The sequence below is a fragment of the Physeter macrocephalus genome, chromosome 16 (genome assembly GCF_002837175.3).
Source record: "Physeter macrocephalus isolate SW-GA chromosome 16, ASM283717v5, whole genome shotgun sequence".
NCBI lineage: Eukaryota > Metazoa > Chordata > Mammalia > Artiodactyla > Physeteridae > Physeter > Physeter macrocephalus.
In genome coordinates this window covers 23,647,776-23,669,820 of record NC_041229.1, presented here as the reverse complement: position 1 = coordinate 23,669,820, position 22,045 = coordinate 23,647,776, and the positions used below count along the sequence as shown (strand labels likewise).

General features: G+C 40.3%; 1 protein-coding gene across 7 annotated transcripts in view; it reads right to left on the bottom strand.

Moving 5' to 3' along the window:
- EXPH5 (exophilin 5) overlaps positions 1-22,045 on the bottom strand; it is a 73,453-nt gene that overhangs the window by 9,429 nt on the left and 41,979 nt on the right. Inside the window, exons 2-5 of one of the 7 annotated variants that reach the window (XM_007120941.3) lie at positions 18,459-18,619; positions 16,722-16,884; positions 9,193-9,238; positions 1,265-1,397 (exon numbers count right to left, since the gene is read on the bottom strand). In XM_007120941.3, coding sequence (XP_007121003.3) covers positions 1,265-1,397; positions 9,193-9,238; positions 16,722-16,884; positions 18,459-18,619 — 503 coding nt within the window. Of the gene's footprint in view, positions 1-1,264; positions 1,401-9,192; positions 9,239-15,702; positions 15,938-16,721; positions 16,885-18,458; positions 18,620-22,045 lie in introns of those variants that run through there. The other 6 variants (XM_007120940.4, XM_007120942.3, XM_007120943.3 and 3 more) reach the window with 6 other exon arrangements.

The window sequence follows — 22,045 nt, the reverse complement described above, 5'->3', positions numbered from 1 at the left end:
GCCGCTCCGCGGCATGTGGGATCCTCCCGGACCGGGGCACAAACCCGCGTCCTCTGCATCGGCAGGCGGACTCTCAACCACTGCGCCACCAGGGAAGCCCCATTTTTTTTTTTTTTTTCACTTCATATAAAGTAGCTCTCCTCTACTAGCAAAACCGTTGTTTCGGAACAGAAGTTTTCCTCTGGGTCTCTTTTCTCTGAAGCAAGTTCTCTGCCAGTAACCGTCTTAATTAAAGGAGTTAACCAACCAGCTGGATGTCTCTCAATGATCACACTACCTGTCCTAACTATAGGGCTGAGGTGACATCATTGCCCTTGCAAATTGAATTTAGTTCCTCAAGGTGAAGCTAGTGAATGATTTCAGACTTCACTTTTCAAATGGCTAGGCTTATTTTATATAGAATAAACTGTCAAGGTGAGCTATGCTTGTAAAATAAGGTCCATGTGTATATAGTACTTTTGGAACCTGTTTTAGTCTTTATTGTTATCTATTGTACAAGGTTAATTGTTTAACAACAATCAGATTTCATCACAGTGCATTTAGGTCCTAATCAGGAACAATAAAAGTCTATTAAGGACAGTAAACTTTATAGATATATTTCCTAAAGACATATTTTTTCCTTTTTACCTGAGTTTAAATATTAAACATTATTACCATTCCATAGACTTATCAGACCTTGATCAAAGAATATTTGCTTAGATTATATTTAAATATAAGATTCTTTAGGGACTTCCCTGGTGTCGCAGTGGTTACGAATCCGCCTGCCAATGCAGGGGACATGGGTTCGAGCCCTGGTCTGAGAAGATCCCACATGCCGCGGAGCAACTAAGCCTGCGCACCACAACTACTGAGCCTGTGCTCTAGAGCCCGCGAGCCACAAACACTGAGCCCATGTGCCACAACTACTGAAGCCAGCACGCCTAAGAGCCCGTGCTCCGCAACAAGAGAAGCCACCGCAATGAGAAGCCCGTGCACTGCAAGGAAGAATAGCCCCCGCTCACCGCAACCAGAGAAAGCCTGCACAGAGCAACAAAGACCCAACACAGCAATAAATAAATACATTAATTAATTTTTAAAAAAAGATTCTTTAATATTTGTGTTAATAGCATGTAACCACATCCTCTTCAGGTAAGGGAAACAAGAGGGACTTCAAAAATAAAGTACAGGGTTTGATACATTTTGAGCACTTTAATACAGACTGTAATTATTATTTGCTTTCCTTTAGTACTGGGAATTCCAAAGGCAATTCAATGCATAGACTTACCTTGGAAAAACTCATCCTCTAGCAGTGAAGCATCCCACGGAGGCATGCTACTTCCCTCCCTCATGCCTGCTGGCTTGGGGACAAATGCACTGTCAATGGGTTGATTTTCCAGAGGTGAATTGTATATTTTTGCCTGCTAATTTTAAAATAGAAAGTGTAATATTATTTCTGGACCTTCCCCAGCCAACATGTTCCCACAAAAATGTCCCAAGCTTAAAAGTCCTAGTCTAAGGACAGCAAATAAATTTTTCTAACATTTATTTCTCTAGTTGTAATGTTTTGTTGTTTTTGCAATTTGCAAGTGATCACAAACTTCTCCATACCTACATTAATTCCTTTTAGTATGAGCCTCTCCCAGCAAAAGATTCCTACAAATTTACATAGCACTACAAAAATCTTAAGGAGGTTCCTGGAAAATAGGAAAGAAATTGACCTCCCTTAAGTGGCGAATGTTGTCTCTCTGGCCCCAGTGGCTGTAATTTTATATTTCTTAACACTGTACCTATTTTCTCTCAAGAGGCCGTTAGCTGAAACTTGCGGTGGATCTTAAGATTTGTAAACTTGATGGATTTAGGAAAAAAAAGTATTTCTATCCACGGAAATCATGTAGGATGGTAGAACCTCCCAGATACACATAAGGAACTGATTAATCATTCTGAAAAAAAGGCGCTGAAAAGCATGACCTTATAATTTTTTTCTAAACCTTTGCTAGTTTTATAGGATTTAGGAGAATGATGTAGAGTTCTTTACTAGCAAATTTTATCTTGATGTAATTAAATCCATCACTGCTCTACTTTTAAGTTTTAATTTGTCTTTATAACCTTGGGGAATTATCCACTCCCACACCTCCACTTCCTTTTGCCAAAACTCCATTTGCATTTCCTCTATCAAACTGGCTCTGCCACTCATGACTCCACTTTAACTCATCCTGCGTGCATCCCTGCACAAGGCCACTTCCCATTCCAATTGCTTTATTTTCAGTTCACTTTCTACCCGGTCCTTGCCGCTTGAATCCTTCTCTTCCCCAATTTTTCTCTTTTTATTTGATGTTCACTATCACATTTAATCTCATCTTGAATGCTTAAGGCCAAATCTCTAATCTTTCTAAAGCTCCAGCTTTTTAACTTCTCCAACACAGGTCTGTCCAATTCTAAAGTTCTCTTAATCCTTGCATTGGTTATAATCTAGTATTTTTATACCTGTTTGTTTTCTTTCTCAAGATCTAGGTCAGCTATTTCTTACAAAAGCCCTGCCCAAATTTCATTGACTTGTCATTTTCAGTTCTATGGGTAAGCCGTAATTGAATACATACAGAGGAGATTTAGTAATAAGAAAAATAATCCAATGATAATTTATTGGTTATTGGATATAATTTAACACACATGTTAAATTCAGAAGTAAACAAATATTAGAAGCACAATATAACTATAGGGATATATCAATTGGAGGTAAATAAAACTAGAAACTAATCATTTGAAAAATCAGATCAGTTACAGTTACACTTTTCTCTCTACAGTGCATCGAGGTGTTCTCTTTTGTGTCCTACCTACTGTCTCTCCAAGTCTTTATTTGTGCTAATAACAATTAGCCATGAACCTTATAAGCCCATTCTTCCCAAACCTGCAGTTTTGGTAGTTGGTACAGAGTAGATACATTTAAGAGAATAGTAAGCATCATTGTCTCCCAACCATTTTAACATTCAAGTAAACTTCAGATTTCCTCTATGTAGACCAGAGTACATTCTTTTTGGCCTCCTGGATCACATTTCTTTATAATTAATTTATAATGAAATGAAAAGTACATGAACTGAACACTCAGGTGGAGATGAACCTCTCTAGGTGGGAAGGATTTCTACCAAGGGACCGTGAATATAACATCCTTTGGTTATATTTCTGCACAGATCTTCTGCTTCAAGGCCACCCCTATTCACCTAACATATTAAGGATGTTTCCAACACATGGAGATATTATATGGCTAAGAGAGGTAAATCCTTCTGTGGCTCAGAGCACACACAGATCCTCAGTCAGGGCTCAGTCTTGGACTCCAAATCTTCCTCCAAAGAATATTCTGTGCCATAACGTTATCATAAAAGATGAAGCCTATTTCCCATACCTGGTCTAGAGGATGAGGCCCAAACACCTCCGTGCAGCAAAATAGTGTCAAAATCCTTTTCCAATTTTTGATTTAAGCCTTTCTTCCCCAACTAGCTTTAATCCCCATGCTCCAAGCTCCCTACACACAGTCCTCTAAAATGCTGTGCACTTCTTCTGAGGACTCTGTGTCTCTGCTCCTGATCTTTGCTCTTTCTCCTCTTCTTCTGGAAAATATCAGCTCATCCTTTGGAGTCCAGTTCCTATATCACCCTCTCTGTTAGTCCTTCTCCAATTCTTGCAGGAATAATTAATTACCACAGTATTTTTTATGCACCTCTGGTATTATACATTTTATTTCATATCAAAGTTGTTTACATTCTCTCCACTTTATTTTATCACTCGACTTCTACCCTTCCTCCCCTACCCTCTCACACATTCTAATCCCCACTCTGATCTAGGAAACCAGGGATTCACAGACACATGAATAAAACCCTGGAAGTGGACCAAATTCTAAAGTAACTAAGAAAGCATAGTATTCTACTTTGTATCCTGAGCACCTTGCATAGCATCAGCATTTAAGATATCGACTCATATTTACGGAACTGAATTCAAAGACGATGCTTCCCACAATAATATTTCCCACTTCTGAACTTCTCCAATACATTTTTGTACACTTTTTTTACTATCTTATATTTGAACAAAATTACTCATTTATTCAGTTTTCAATATACTTTAAAATAAAAATATCTTCTCTCATTTGATCCTTAGAACAAACTTGTGAAATAGGTAGGGATTTTCATTCCCACTTTGCAGATGAAAAAACTGAGTCTCAGTTAAGTACCTTAGTCAAGTCACAGGAATAATAAAAGGTGACACTGGCTACTGACACTCATATGGTCTGATCTCTAATCCTATTTTCTCCACTACATTGCTTTGTATTTTTATTTTACTAATGTACATTTCTTCAATTAGGTGGTAAACTCCCTGAAGACAGGAACCTTGCTTTAAACATTCCATACCCTCCACGCACACAGTTATGGATTGATTTTCAATATACCAAGGTAGAAAATTTCATATATAAGATTTTTAGTGAAGATTATTACAGAAATTGAGACACTGAATATTTACAATATTGACTCAATATAGTATGTCTGAGGTAGGAAAGCATAATGGTTAAGCACAGGAATACTAAACAAGTCCAAATTCTGGTTCTCTCTCTTAAAAGCTGTACAACTTTCGGCATGTTGCTTAATGTTTCTGTTCTGTACCTTAGTTTCTTTCTTGGAATAATGAAAAAAAAAGACAACGACGCAACAACAACACTCCTTATCTCATAGTGTTGCTGGGAGGATTAAATGAATTAATAGTTGTAAAACACTTTAGAATGGTGCTTAGCACTTAGTAATTCCTCATTGTTAGCCATTACTAGTCTTCTGTGGTTACAGAGAATTTCCTGGAGGACTCCTGCAGGTGCTCGTAGCATAATGAGTTAGAAAAGTGTCCTACAGGATTAGAGGCCAGAGTCTCAAAATGCTGGCTTTAGGGTCTCAGTTACATTCTTAAACATGGTACACAGAATATGCTGAGCAAAATAAGGCCATTTTTCCAACCCCAATTCACTCTACTGATAAAATCTGCAATTCTGACATGATGAGACAAACAAACCTCTGTCACAGAGTAACCTCAGACTATCTGAGAACTTCCAGGGCAGCCAAACCTGTAGAACAGCTGTTGGAACTGAAGCTTAAGCTCACGGATGTTATCAAATGCCTTGATAAAGTCAACAATTTTTCAAGGTGTTCTTGAATTTATTCTGCATCTGTTTTCCTGCAAAGGTCAAATCCAGCATTGTACCTTGTGGCTTAAAACCACACATTCATTTCTTCTTTCAGTTTCTGAGTACCCACATTGTGCCAGGAAGTGGGGATATACAGGTGAGCAGGCATAGTCCCAGCCTCAGGGAGCTCACACCAGCCTAGTCTGGTTATGCCACATTGGAGGTATGTTTCTAGGGGTACAGAGCTGGCATATCATGTGAAAGCAGACCCAGCCAGAATTTGTTCAGAAATAAGGGGTGACCAAGTGGCCAAGGCCATACAGTTTGTCTATTCTTGGAGATGGCAGCTACTTTGATTTTGGATTCCTCGCCTTTAAGGAGATGGTTCTCAACTGGGGTCAATTTGCTTCCCATGGAACATTTGGCAATTTCTGGAGATAGTTTTGATTGTCACAATTTAGTGGAGGAGAACTACTGGCATCTAGTAGGATGCAACTAAACATCCTACAGTCCACAGGAGAGGCCCCACAGCAAAGAATTATTCAGCCCAAGATGTCAGAAGTGCTGAAGTAGAGAGAAACTCTGAGCTAGAAGATCTCTAAGTTTCTCTTGTCAACCTAAATAAAAGGGTAAACTGAGGCAAGATCGAGAGATGAGTTTATTTAGCAATAGCAGAGGACTTGCAATTTGGGACACACAAACTGTAGTGAGCTGCAGGCAAGTCTGCTGAGGGTTTGGGATAGGCTGTATTGGGGCAGGGAATGTAAAGAGGGGAGAGTTCAATTCGAGTCTGTTAAAACAGACATATATACTATCAAATGGAAAACAGATAGCTAGTGGGAAGCAGCCGCAGAGCACAGGGAGATCAGCTCGTGCTTTGTGACCTAGAGGGGTGGGCTAGGGAGGGTGGGAGGGAGACGCAAGAGGGAGGAGATATGAGGATATATATATATGTATAGCTGATTCACTTAATGAAGCAGCAACTAACACACCATTGTAAAGCAATTATACTCCAATAAAGATGTTAAAAAAACAAAAACAAATGGAGACCAGCTTTGAAAATTTCCTGAGCAGACAAAACCAGTCCAGTCATACAAACAAAGCTCAATTCAGCTTATTTTGCGAGGCCAACCTGACCCGGGTCAGTTTTTTTCATGCCTCTGGAAACCACAAGCAAAATTTTGCAAGGTTGATAGGAGGCAACCCCTGACCAATTCCCTGTCATTTAAGAAAATTCCAATATTATTATCAGTTTTCTGTAAATCAGGCATTTATGGGAAAGCAGTTTCTCGGTCCTTAAGTTTTGTCTTCCTCAGGGAACATGTGTGAGATTTTCCATTTTATGCAATGTATCCTCTGGTTCCATTTTAGACGGAAATTCTTTCACACTTTCTAGCTCTAAAAATTCTGTTTTCTGAAACCCTTTGCTTCTTTTAAGCTGATGTAAATGTTTGTTTATTTATTTATTTATTTTTGGCTGCATTGAGTCTTCGTTGCTGTGTGCGGGCTTTCTCTAGTTGCGGTGAGTGGGGGCTACTCTTCGTTGTGGTCCACGGGCTTCTCATTGTGGCGGCTTCTCTTGTTGCGGAGCACGGGGCTCTAGGCGCGCGGGCTTCAGTAGTTGTGGCATGCGGGCTCTAGAGCACAGGCTCAATAGTTATGGCGCACGGGCTTAGTTGCTCCGCAGCATGTGGGATCTTCCCGGACCAGGGATCAAACCCATGTCCCCTGCATTGGCAGGCAGATTCATAACCACTGCGCCACCAGGGAAGTCCCTGATGTAAATGTATAAATAGCAGCTTCCTTCTCTCTCTCTCTCTTTTAAAAATTATTTATTTATTTATTTGGCTGCACTGGGTCTTAGCTGTGGTACGTGGGATCTTTTAGTTGTGGCATGCAAACTCTTAGTTGCGCATGCATATGGGATCTAGTTCCCTGACCAGGGATCAAACCCCGGCCCCCTGCATTGGGAGCACGGAGTCTTAACCACTGGACCCCAGGAAAGTCCCAGCTTCCTTCTCTTTGAATGGAAGGTCATCCAAGAATGTAGTACAACCTCCTACAAAATGTTGGAATCCCCCTTGTACCATTCCTTCTAGGCTACCAACCAAGTGAGAGGAAGTTCATTATCTTAAATCTTGGCAAGAATCCCTGTGGCATCAAAGGCCAAATTCCAGCTCTCTGCAGGTTAAGGGGATAAGACTTTCATGGATAAATAATGGAGATCTGCATGTTATACAAAACCCTTGTCTTCAACAATAGTTTCATTATTTTCTCTCTCCTACTTTTTATAATAGCTATTAACTGGGAGCTACAATCATCGGCTTGAGTTTCATTTATATTCCCAGTTCTTACTTTTTTAGATTGACATGCTCTGAGCAGTGAAATGGTTTAAGGCAAGCAGCAATTAAGAGTGCCAGAGAAGGGTATCTACTAATCCTCAGACTGGACTTTCAAATCCCAAGAACTCCAGATTAGCTCTCCTGTTTTATAACTTTTAGGTGCTCGCATTTCTTTTTATGTTCCTCATTTGTTTCGGACCCCATGGCTCTTAAATGGGAAAGGAGGGTTAGCTCTGAGCACTTCTCCGAGGAAAAGCAAGAGTACAGAAGCATCCTGAAGTAGGGCTCTGTCCTTTTAGAGAACAAAGTTGCACGTGTGCCAGTTCAGTCCACTGCTCAGTTAAAGGAGAGTCTGCAGGTAGCGAGCAACTGGGGCTCATAAACAAACAGGGCTTTGGGGCTGTTGGAGCCGTAGGCATTTTTGACTTCTGGCTACGGAGTTAACAGAAACCCGGGTTTTTCAATCCTGATTATACCATTTTCCAGTGTGACCTTGAGCATGATCTTTAAATTCTCTAAACCTCAGTTTCTTCATCTTTAAATGGGAATAATAATAGTACCTACTTCATAGATTACCTCTGGGGATTAAATGAAGTGACCCATGTCAAGTACCTGGATGATAGCAAGTTCTCCATCAGAATGTAGCAGTTACTGCTGCTGGCATCATGGTTGGGGCTCAAGCATATAAAGGAGAGAGATAGGGCTCAATGTTATCTAGAAAGAATTAGCATTACTCTGAAGAAGAAAGGAGGCTCACTTTTGTTTGTGAAGTAACGAACCTCTGTTTATATGCACTCCTCACCAGAATTCTATCCCATGCTTTTTGAAAAAAGAAGAGAGAGAAAGGTAGATATTAGTACTAAGGGCCATCAATTGAGAAATGCCTCTACCTTCCTCCTGCACTCTTAGGTACCTTCCAAAACTCCATCTTTCTTTCATCTCCAAACCATATGAGTTACACAGGAAGACACAAGTGTGTGTAGATCAAAAGTCATGACAGCAAAAAAGTAAGAAACAGAAAACTTAAAGCTTCTCAATCTTATAAGCATGTGAACACAGAGATAAATTTAAATTTAAGCCCTTTAAGTGGGGGTCCTGTTGGGTCAGTCCCCTCATGTGAACCTGTTCTGTCCAAATGCATCTCACCTACCAGTGGCTTCCTCTTTGAATACAAATGATGATCTTGCCCAGAATAGGTCTAGCACAGACCCACACTGGTTTGAAGTTTATTTGGAAATTTTCAAAGCTGGTCTCCATTGATTTTGACAGACTCAAACTGAACTCTCCCCTCTTTACATTCCCTGCCCAAATACAGCCTACCCCAAACCCTCAGCAGACTTGCCTGCAGCTTGCTACAGTTTGCATGCCCCAAATTGCAATTTCTCTGCTATTCCCAAATAAATTCTTCCTCTGTCCAACATTTTAGGGCTGTACAGGACTGACACGTGGTAAAATATCAGAGATGCTAACGATAGTCTCTGTAGACACACAATGGCCTCACTCCTCCTGGCAGAGCCTGCTGTTTGAGTATTTTAGTACCACAGCCAACTGGAAACCGATCACAGCTGGGAAACTTTGAACTCTGTAGGACAAATCTAAGCTTCTCAAGGAAATTTCAAACTGCGCCAATGAGAATTCTATTTACGTAGGTAGCCAATCAGGAATCACATTAATTCTGAGTTCTTCAGCATAACCTTTAGTTCTTTGGTTACTTACCAAAGCAGTTCCCCTCACAGACACAGGAGGTATGTGGTCGTCACATCTGTGAAAAGAATTTGAAATAACTTCTTTGAAGAAGTGCCTAACTTTTGGAAAATCAATAGCATGTTTGCTATTATATCTTGATATCTTGAGAAGATATATTTCTGATGCTTAGTAGGGAGACATTTCTTAGTGCACTGCTGAAAAATCTTTCAGAAACATTTTCCTATTCTTGCTTAGGATCAATGTTTTACATCTTTGTCACTCAGGTAGCCAAGAAAAATTACATAATAGTGGATTTGTACTTGAACATAGCATGAAGACTTAATTACAAAAACAGTTATATTTGTTGAGTGTTTACTGTGTGTCAGGCAGTATTCTCATGCTCTATAGGCATGTTATCTCATTTAAATACATCACTCTTGTCAAGTGGATACTATGACAACTCTCATTTTACAGATCAGAGAAGTTAGAAGACACTGTACAAGGTACATAGTGGCTGAGATCAGAGCCGGCCACAGGCTGACTGAATCTAGAGCTCTCATTCTTGATCAGTATGGCACACAGAATTTTCTTGTAAATGATTTTCTGCTTCTGTACATTTTTATTTTAAAGAGAGAGTAAGTCAGAACCAGACTCAACAATTCTTAAGGGAATTTTTAGAAAAGCAAACCTTATAAAGATGACTTCAGGATGCTTATTTTTATAAATATGCCTTAATTATTAAGAAATCATCTTGAAGGAGAGCAATTATGCTTTTACTATTTATGTTGCTTCTCTAAAATTCAGTAGAAGATGAAAAATTTTGAAGACATAGGTCCAAAATTGAGATAAATTTTGATTTTTTAAAATCTATAATCCTATGCCAGGGTGTGCTGCCTGAATTGCAGCTTAAGAGTTAATAGACCATAATGACTCAGAGCTCTTGTATGAAATCAAGTCCTCTCCTTCGCTAAGAGAACAGCAAGATGGTATCAAGAATTAAACAAACTGAGACTCTAGGTCAGATCAATTGAAAGTGGCAAGATGCAGTTTTCCTTCATTCAAACTCCTAGTTGCTTCATGGTTCTTGAAAGTTGAGCATAAAACCTGGGAGGCCAAGCAATTTTATATTTAAAAGATACCAACATGTATTTTATAGTTTAGCTCAAAATTTAAACAGAAATTAAAATTAATATGGATTTTTTTCATATTATTCTGAAATACCAGCTCTATACTAATAATATTTAGAAGTTAAAATACTGTTTTTATTCATATGCTTCCTTTTCATACAGCTTTATTGAGCCTGCAAGCCTTCTACATGCTAGGCACTATTTTGAGTGCTTTGGAGGAAATAAATATGCCTGAGATAGAGACCCTGTTCTCTGAGACGCTTTACGATAGGAAAGATTAGATACATAAAGAGCCAAAGTGCAAGCCACAATGTGAAAAGGACAATACAGAGGCTTAAGTAAAATATGCTGAAAATGCAGAGGGGCCTGTGAGCACTTGCCGAGACGAACCGGGAAGGCAACAGGGAGAGAAGGTGGTGGTTGAACAGGTATGAGAGGAAAAGAACAGCAGGAGCACAAGCCTGAGATGTGAGAGAGTAAGGGAGGCCGGGAACTGGCAAGTAATTCAATTTGCCTGGAGCCAAGAGAATGTCCAGATTGTGAAGATTCTTTCAGGAGCCCTGGGGAGCTGCCGGCTTCATGGTGTCCCTGCGCAGCTCAACACTCTCATCAGCTCGTCAGGCCCCTGGTCTGATTTGGAGTGAAGGGAGCAGGGGCAAGAATCAGTTTCTGAGGGTAGCAGGTGGCACAGTTGGGACAGAGTGTCACCGAGTGGGAGGGTGTGCTGTGAGTGGGATGATGCATGTTCCCTGACAGTGTGCAAGGCCATGTGGATTTAGGTTGCAGGCAGGGTATGGGACTCAGGAGGCTTGGAGGAGCAGAGTCTCCATGGTCACTTCCAGGCCCACCTTCAAGTTAATTTATGTTTCTGATGTGAAAGGCTTCCACTTGTAGAGTGAATAAAAACAACAGTGCAATCACAAAAGCTATGCTGGTTAAAGTCCTCTGGACTTGGTGATTTCAAGAGACTGCAAGTTATCTCACCTGCATTTGCTTACAAGTCCTACTGAGCCATACCTTAAAGATCTCTCACATATATTCCCACTTCACCAGCTATAGGTAGAGCAGTTTCTCAGCCTTGGTACTACTGGCATTTCTTCAGTGTAGTGGTTTGTCACATGCATTATACGATGTTTAGCAACATCTCTGACCCCTACCCACTAGATGCCAATAGCACCCACCCTTCAGTTATGAAAACCAGAAATGTCTTTAGACATTGTCAAATGGCTTTCGGGGTGCAAAATTGCCCCTGCTTGAGAACCACTGTGCTAAAGTGATTTTTCTAAAATGAAAATCTCATTATGTCACTTCTCTGTTTAATGAGAAAAAATATATACAATATGCACATGCACACACACATGAAATACACCAAAATAATTAGTGTTTCTCCAGGTCAGTGGGTGGGGGGTGATTTTATCTGTTTTATATATATATATATATATATATATATATATATATATATATTAAAAAAAGGACTACATATACATATATAATATATATAATACGGAAAAGAATGGTATTATTAGAAAAAGTGATTAAGGGCTCCCTGCTATCTACAGGATCAATTCCAAGCTCCTTAGCATTGCATGTATAATGTTCCTATGTTCTGGCCTTTGCCAGCTGCTCCCACCCCACCTCTTATCAGTCTCGCCTTATACTTGGTCACTGAACCTCAATGACCTAGATGAGTTCTTGCTTTTTTCTAGTCTCTGCATCTTTGCTGTATCATTCTTTCTGCCCAGCGCAACCTCCTAACTCTTAATTGCCTAGCTCAGTCCTATGTGTCCTTCAGAAATTGGCTCTCTTTTTCCAGGAATGCTTCTGTATCCTCCAGTCTAAATTAACTGCTTCTCCTATAATGTTCTCATGGCAGGAATACCATGCATCCACCACAGCACTCACCATATAATACCATAATCATCAGTGTACTCGGCTGTCACTCAGAGGTCACCCCTGTGTGTTTTCTAAAGAGCATCCCTTCCTCAAGATCCTTACTGTCATTTGCCAGAAAACTGCCATAATGAACATACGAATAAATCCATGATGATCGTGATGTGATCAGCACTTCCTAGAGTTCTGCCCAACCATACGCAGTCATCTGGTGTTCCCTACTAGATTTTAAAGTCCTCCAGGTGGGGACTTTGCCTTATTTTCATGATTTTGTCTCCAGCACTAAACACAGTATCTGATCCAGAGTAGGACTTTGATAAATAAATGAAAGAGAAGCTATCACCTCAGCTATTAGTACCATGCCAGGAATTCTGATGGCCCTTGCCATAATGGGGGTAGGAAGCTCTGCCGCCATGGCTCCCAAACCTGGATGAGCATCCAAATATATTAGGGAATTAAAAATAAATAAAGTGCCCCACTTCAGACCTGAATCAGAATCTCAAGGATGGGGCCTGGTTATCTGTCATTATTTTAAAATGTTGATGAAATTCTAATAATGATCAACCAGATCATCTGGGAACCACTCCCTTTGTCTTGCTTCTCCCTCCTGTCACCACAATCCTACTGTTTATCTGTGGACACCACACCTGGGATCACTGAAGGAGAATTTCCAAAGAAGGATTTTGCTTACTCTGGTCTCTCCTTTGATCTTTGAATGTAAGGTGTCTTACATTCCTGTGTCTTCCAACTGATGCCTAGTCACTTAGCAGGAAAAAGGAAGGCAGCATAGTAGGACATTTGGAAAGAGAGAAAAAGGAAGAGGGAGAGAGAGAGACAGACAGACAGAAAACAGAATCCAGGGAAAACAATAATCTGCCTTTTGAACTTTCCAAAATAGCATTTGATCTTTTGCTTATGTAAACTGGACTGCCTAGGCTGTGTACACCCTGTGATAGATCAGGCAAATTTGGGCACCCACCAAAACTCTGCATCCTCAGGTTAAAAAATCATCCGAAAGGAACAGGGTAGTGGGAAGGCGTACCCTCACTCCAGGAGAGCAGTTGTCACTCTATAATCACAGCTGTGTGGTGAGTACTTACTCTATGCTATACACTGTGATGGTCCTCAAAGGAAAGAAGCCAACTTAAATTTAACTGTACATGTTACTCATGAGTCTTATGAACTAGTTCTCTTGTACTTCCACTTTGCCCTAGTCCTCAGGACTACAACAAAGGCAAGTGTAGAGGGGAAAACAATCAACATCTCTAAAATCACCATCATGAACTGGTGGCACATGGCTTCATAGCTTTAAGAATATGTGTAGACATGAAGGGGCCCCTTTGCAGGGACGACTTCATTGTGGAGTGTGTTGGTGCATGGAACAGAGGGTGGCACATCACCTATTCACGGTGAGGGGTGCATCAGTGGAATAACCGGGGGTCTGGAATAAGAAAAAGTAACTGTAGATACTGCTGGGCAGCCAGGAAGGCTGCATTTATAAGCTCATGATATACACTGTTAGGTACTTGCTGAACTATGTGGAGGCGATGGAGTTACCGAAATTCTGTGGCGGGGACTGAGCACCATATCTCAGGCAATAAACACCCCAAAACAACACACAAGGAAACATAACTTACAGGGAAATATTAGGAGAAAGATACACAATCCAGTCAGCCCTCCGTGTCCACAGGTTCTGCGGATTCAACTAACCGTGGATGGAACCCTGGTTGGCTGAATCTGTGGCTATGGAGGGCTAACTGTACATTTTGTATAAGATACTTGAGCACCTGTGGGTTTTGGTATCCGCAGGAGGTTCCCAGAACCAATCCCCCGCAAACACCAAGGTACAATTGTATATGTATGTTTTCTTGAATTTTTGGTTAGCAATAAATGAATTAAAACATTAATGGAAAATTTTCTTTGTTCCTGGGGTTGTGGTAGAGTCATAGAGAGTACGGTTCAATCATTTACAAATAGGATTAAAATAATAATGGGATAATTTGGGAAGTACATAAATTTGGGAGGAGAAACTTCAGTAGTCATATTTGAATCAGAAATAGCATAACTTTTTGCCTTTTTATTAATTAATGAAGTCACTATGTTCCATGGCTTTCTAGGGGTTGGCTTTCTTTCTGTGATTTGCAGAAGACCCTCTTAAACTGCTTTGCTGACTTGTTCTCCAGAGGACAGAGTGTGACAAAGTCGAGTCTTGATGGCTTCAGCAAGTAGAAACCTGCCTTGCACAGGATGACTGTGCTTCCCTCTGGGGCTCTTTGTCAGTTCCTCCCACTGTGCTTATAGGCAAGGAGGAGCTCCTGAACCAGAGTCTGTATGCTGAAGCTTGATTTTGTATTTTGAAAAAAATCAGAACTGCCAAAGGAAAAATACTCTACTTAAGAATAAAGGGCCCTTTGGAATGTATGACACACAATTTATAGTCCTACCATAGTACTACGCTCCCTTAAAAACACCCTTCCCCCAGCACACACATTCACATTCAGGATTTAGATCCAGATATTTAGGTCACATTCATATTTAAAAATAAAAAGGGCATATTTTCATGTTTTATCTTCTGAAACCTATTAGGAGCACAAAACAGTGCCTTCATTACATTCTGCACCAGCACGATTATTCCCACTTATGGTTTGAACATAAAATGTATTTAAAGATGGCAAATTCTGAAAACTGTAACACACACACATGCTTAAAGGATAAAATTTGTTTCATTTTTGTATCCTGTGTTTGTCTGGCTAAAAGACAGCTACAAGTGACGAAGTGAGAGAGTGGCAGGGACATATATGCACTACCAAATGTAAATTAGATAGCTAGTGGGAAGCTGCCGCATAGCACAGGGAGATCACCTCTGTGCTTTGTGACCACGAGAGGGGTGGGATAGGGAGGGTGGGAGGGAGGGAGACGCAAGAGGGAAGAGATATGGGAACATATGTATATGTATAACTGATTCACTTTGTTGTAAAGGAGAAACTAACACACTATTGTAAAACAGTTATACTCCAATAAAGATGTTAAAAAAAAAAGATTAGAAGTTAAAAAATGATCAACTGAAAAAAAAATAAATAAAGGACAGCTACAAGTCATTATGATACTTAAGAAGAACAATCGCTAAACAGAATTTTGCAAGAGTTTCATTTTTTTCACTTTGGTCTATAACTAAAATACACGATACCCAGAATGAAGATTATAGATCTTTCATCTTCTTTGATCCACTTTGGCAGCAACTTACGATACGAGCTTGGAAATAACTTGTCAATAGAGTTAACAGTTTCCTCAACTTTTCCTAGTTTACTAATGTTAGATTGTTCACTACAATAAAACTCTGCCTTGAAGAAAATTACCTAAAACACAAATTACATCATAAGTCTCAGCCACACTACACATTAGGAATATTTCTTTTCTCCTTAAAAATAATATTTCCTATAAAGGAAATACTCCTCAATTTTTAATTCCCAAATGAGAGAATTACTAGTGTTTAAAACATTTTTTACAAAGAAAAGCAACTCACCTATTTGAAGAGTATTTCCTCCTAAGTGACTCTGGTAGAAACGATCACATAAATCTACATTTTGTTCAGCTCTTCACTATTTCATCAAAGACAAAAACAGCCTCAGGTGAAAGCTGGAAGCAAAAACCTTCCATTCCCCCAAGAGCTCCTCTATGAGTCAGGAGCCTCATTGCATGCTTCACCAAGCTGCTTGCTGCCTGTTGTTTTTCAGCAAAAGTGACCTCCAACACCTTTTATTTAGAGCTGCAATGCACTCTTAATGGCACACATGGAACACATCATGTGCCAAGCCAACACCTTAAGAGGGTGGGAAGCTTTTCAACCAGGAAGACATGCTGAAAATATTTAGCAGTCAGCAAATTGCATGTAAGCAAAGCCTTGCTTGTTTTTCACAAAACAATCCAACAACGTAATGAGTCAAGATGAACTGATTTACACAGTTCTCAACTGGGAACCATCTGGAACAATACCTCCACTGCTCTCAGAGCTTCCCCACCTTCACCTTAAGTTTAAATTCCAAGCAATTACAGAAGAATGGCTGTCCTCAATATTTTTAATGATGGTAATATATTTTTTTCTCCATTTCATAATTCAGTTTTTCTCTACTCTTTGCTCATCTCATTTATGCTCATTTACTCTTTATACTGCAATTCTCCTGACACACATACTCCCCAAGTAAGGAGTAGTTTCAATTTAAATGTATCTTCCTGAACAGGGCAAAGACCAGGCTCTTGGAGCAGTGGAGAAACTGTCAATAATTATTTCTCAACATTTAATCCATCATTCACCATGTCCACCTCCTGAGATCTGTGCAGTTGGTTAGAAGTTGGATTTCAGATGAGCCCAGTTTCAAAGTTTCATAAGGACTTTGTCCCTTTGAGGGCTCAGCCCTGTTTCCTTTGTTACTATCTGAAATTAAATTCTAAGAACAAACATTAAACATTCTGAACACAAAACAGGCTGGTGGGCTCTGGTATCAGATAACTAATGAGCTGTCACAGGAGCTGAGTTTAACTCACCCTTTCTGTCCCAGCGGTTGAAGCTTTAAAGTCTCCTTTCTGGATTTTCTGAATGAGAACAGGGAAGCAAATGATGATCTGAAGCTCAGCCGAGAAGCAACGGATGTTGGGTTTCTTTGATTAGGTATATTTTTAGATCTTGATGTTTGTAATTCCATAGGATCTAAAAGAAAATTGTAAAAATTTTGCATGATTAATATTTCCAGGTAAATACTCTTGGAGAACTAACACCCCCACCCATGCAGTCTAGGAACGCAGGCATCCCCACATGAAGACCTCGGGACTAGGGGGCGCCCTGTGCCTCTTGGTTCTGCTGAGCGGAGGAGCCTCACTAAGAGTGGGGAGTCTTTCAGTAGGTGCTGGGGCCTGCAGCTCTGCAGGACGTCCTTCCCCCTCATACCAGCTGGGACACTTTCTCAATGTGTTTTCCCCACGGCAATCCAAACCCAAAGGTAGTGTGTTAGGGACCTCAATCGGCTCTCGGTGCTGCTCTTAACTACCGTATCCTTCAGAAATTTTTATTTTGGTGCTTTAAAAACATAGTGATAGACTACGTGACTTTTCGTATCAGAGAAAGTAAAGGAAAAGGAAATTAAGCCCTTTAGAGTGCTCCTTATTCCCATTAAAATCTCTGTGCATATGTATTTGCTACATATATGGTTTATATGTGGGTATGCAGGTAATATAAATATGTATAATATATATGTATAGATAATATATATTATATATGAGTATTAAAAATTCTAAGGCATGCTCCACATATACCAGTTCCATCATACTGTAATACTTTTGGACATGCTGAGTTTTTAAATGAGGAATTCAAGGTAAGGGGAAATTCATCATGGTATATATGGGGTTAGTCTAAAAATCTGAATTGTGAACTTTTTAGATAGATTTCTTTTTTATGGGAGTTGCAAAATATTTCCAATATATGTTTAGATATATTTTTACATGTTTCTCAATGTTACTAATGTTAGTAATATATAACAAAAGCAGTCAATGTGACTCTATCACATTGTATGTAATACATGTATCACACATGTATTCTCAAATAGTCCTGAGAAAGCAGTTTTTATTATCCTCATTTACAGATTAAAAAATAAGCGATTGGTGAAGGTAAGAGACATGCTGGTAGTCACAAAGTTAGAATGTCCAAGGAAGGCATTTGTTTGAGCTCATTTATGGGGTTTAAGTTACCAAAGTACCAGAAGGGTGGCAGCTTCTCTACCACCTTCCCCCTCCTAACCCCCCTCATTTCCTGTTCTCCTTTCCCTCCTTTCCTCTGTCTCCCCCTCCTTGTGCATCATCCCGTTTATTTACATGCTTACTCTGTTAGAGTTCAGTACTTTATACGTATTATTTTATTTAATTCTCACAACCACCCTGTGAGGTAAGTATTATCATACCCATTTAAAGATGAGAAAATTGAGGCTTATAGAGAATAAGAATAAGTAACTTGAACAGAGTCACATGAATTCTGATAGAATAGATATAGAGACAGACAGAGTGGAGATTTGAATCCAGGCCCTTTTTGATACTGATGTCTGTGTTCTTAACCACTGTACTACCTTGCCTGACTCTAAAAACATACCCTCAAGACAGTACAGTCCATTTTCAGTTCACTCTTTTTATGGTGAATTTTGCCCCTTATGATTTAAAAATAGTCCTGAACATGGATTGGTTAAATTGGAGATCCCACTGAGCCCTTAGCTACAATGAGGTGCCCTAAGGTCTCACCATTTTCTGCCATCCCCTTTCTCAGTCTGTATGTAAATGGTTGTTTTAACATTTGGCTAACATCTGCTTCACTGCAAAACTTTTTCCTTTGAACTTCTTCAAACCATTCACCAGTTACTCCTTGAAGCCATCTGATATCCCTCTTTGTCTTCTGGAGTTTGCTGAAATAAAACAAAAATATCAATGCATGCTTTAAATTTCTTCTCATGAAGTGCAAACTCATGTGATGGGTCAGCCTTTACCTAGTGGAGGAGTTGCATAAACTATAAGTCCAGGAGAAAAATTGGCTCTAGTCGGAGTTTCCTCTTCACCATCATGGATGTATTTTGGCTGTAATCATCTAAATTCGATGACAATCTAAAAGTGTCTGCTAGTAGTTGAAATAATCAAGTTGCTGAGGACAATGTGGGTTGAGCATTGTGCAAACCCAACCTAATAATGCAACTGAATGATAGATATTTTAATGACATGGGGAAACTAGAATATTCTAGTTCTGATTACTCATTCATTCATTCGTTAATGATTAGATGTTTATTGAGCAATGTTTATGTAACAGGTCCCGTGTAGGCAATGGGGATTCAGTGGTGAATATAACAGATAGGGTCCTTACTTGCCCTTTCAGTGATCAAAGAGAAAAGCTTACATGCAGAAAAGAAACTGTCGAATGTAATGGTCTTAGATAATGGAATTCTTTAAACACACAAACACAAAAGCCCATGAATGAGGACATGGCTAATGCTCAGTAGTAAGGGCAGTGTGATTTGAGATGGATAGGAAAGGTCACCCAAAGCACAAATGTGTCTGACCCACACTTCCAGAATGCCAGAACTGAAATTCTGCCATTATTTCTTTTTCCTTCTCCCCTGCCCTTACCTGCTTAGTCTTCTTTCAAATGAAAATGCTGCTCTAAGTCCTTAGTTAAATCATCAGTTGTGATTTTTTTTTTTTTAAAGCAGATCATTTGCTCCATTTCAGGAGGACCCTAGAACTGTTTGGAAATCAGAGAATATTCAATCCAGAGGGAGACTGCCCTGGATTGAGGCAAATAAAGCAGAAAGGGGAGTCTGAAGAACAAAATGACAAATTTCATCAAGTGGTCAGCTTGACAAAGCTCTGATGAAAAAGCCAGGCTTGTTGTTGGGCCCCAAGCTCGAGAAGTTCTGCTGTTTTGGAAAGAACTTCATGTGACTCCGCAGTTGCCCTTTATCCAGGGTCCTCTGTGAAGCCCAAGTTTTAGAGAGTTTGTATTCCTAAGAAAGTGGTGAGCAAGACAGCTGCAGAATGGCTAATTTGGGGTTAAAGGCAATGAACTGTGATGGTTGCAAGTCAGGCTCCTGCTTGGGGGTATGATACTGTCATTTTATAAAATAATCAAGAGGGAAGCCAGAGGCCATCCTGCCCAGACTTGCATTTTGAAAAGCATTACGCAGCAGTCATCATGTCTAGTCCACATAATTTGCATTGGTGCCTCCCATTTTGCCATTGCCATCCTTTGACACCTGGTCACTCCTATCTCTTGCTACTATTCTTACTAACAGACTAAGAGACCATACTGGCTGTCTCCAACTTGTTACTACCTCATTTATTAATGTCATATATATATATATATATTTTTTTTTTTTTTTTTTTTTTTTTTTGGCCACACCTCGCAGCTTTCAGGATCTTATTTTCCCAACCAGGGATCGAACCCGGACCCCAGGCAGTGAAAGTGCTGAGCCCTAACCACTGGACCTCCAGGAAATTCCCTAATGGCCCACATTTGTACATGACCTCTAGTTCCTCAAAAACCCTTCCAAATTATCAGACCCCAACATTCAGCAGCATCCCTGCCCACTTCTCAACACATCCTTCTCATTTCAGAGGACAGTCAAGCTACCCGACTTAGGCACTCTCTAATAAACGTAACTTTATTATTTTTTTCTAAAGCCTCCATATAACATTGACTCTCTTTTAAAATAATCACACTTCATTTAATTTCATCTCAAGCACTCATTCCACACTTGCACTCAAATCCATCACTGCCTGTTTCTTTTTAACATTTGGCCAATGAAATCAGAAATCTGTACTTCTATGTGAATACTCAGACAGCGTGAATTCTACTCCAGGACATGTATCTTAAAGAAATACCCGGAGAGCTGGGAAGATGGCGGAAGAGTAAGACGCGGAGATCACTTTCCTCCCCACAGATAGATCAGAAATACATTTACACGTGGAACTGCTCCTATAGAACACCCACTGAACGCTGGCAGAAGACCTCAGACCTCCCAAAAGGCAAGAAACTCCCCACGTACCTGGGTAGGGCAAAAGAAAAAAGAATAAACAGAGACAAAAGAATAGGGACGGGACCTGCACCAGTGGGAGGGAGCTGTGAAGGAGGAAAGGTTTCCACACACTAGAAGCCCCTTCTCGGGCGGAGACTGCGGCTGGCGGAGGGGGGAAGCTTCAGAGCCAAGGAAGAGAGCGCAGTAACAGGGTGCAGAGGGCAAAGCGGAGAGATTCCCGCAGAGAGGAACGGTGCTGACCAGCACTCACCAGCCCGAGAGGCTTCTCTGCTCACCCGCTGGGGAGGGCGGGGGCTGGGAGCTGAGTCTCAGGCTTCGGAGGTTGGATCCCAGGGAGAGGACTGGGGTTGGCTGCGTGAACACAGCCTGAAGGGGGCTAGTGCGCCACGGCTAGCCGGGAGGGTGTCCGGGAAAACGTCTGGAGCTGCCGAAGAGGCAAGAGACTTTTTCTTGCCTGTTTGTTTCCTGGTGCGCGAGGAGAGGGGATTAAGAGCGCTGCTTAAAGGAGCTCCAGAGACCGGCGCGAGCCGCGGCTATCAGCGAGGACGCCAGAGACGGGCATGAGACGCTAAGGCCGCTGCTGCCGCCACCAAGAAGAATAGGAAAAGAAGAAGTAAAGCTGTCACTGTTTGCAGATGACATGATACTATACATAGAGAATCCTAAGGAGGCTACCAGGAAACTACTAGAGCTAATCAATGAATTTGGTAAAGTAGCAGGATACAAAATTAATGCACAGAAATCTCTGGCATTCTTATACACTAATGATGAAAAATCTGAGAGTGAAATTAAGAAAACACTCCCATTTACCATTGCAACAAAAAGAATAAAATATCTAGGAATAAACCTACCTAAGGAGACAAAAGACCTGTATGCAGAAAATTATAAGACACTGATGAAAGAAATTAAAGATGATACAAATAGATGGAGAGATATACCATGTTCTTGGATTGGAAGAATCAACACTGTGAAAATGACTCTACTACCCAAAGCAATCTACAGATTCAATGCAATCCCTGTCAAACTACCACTGGCATTTTTCACAGAACAAGAACAAAATATTTCACAATTTGTAAGGAAACACAAAAGATCCCGAATAGCCAAAGCAATCTTGAGAACGAAAAATGGAGCTGGAGTAATCAGGCTCCCTGACTTCAGACTATACTACAAAGCTACAGTAATCAAGACAGTATGGTACTGGCACAAAAACAGAAATATAGATGAATGGAACAGGATAGAAAGCCCAGAGATAAACCCATGCACATATGGTCACCTTATCTTTGATAAAGGAGGCAAGAATATACA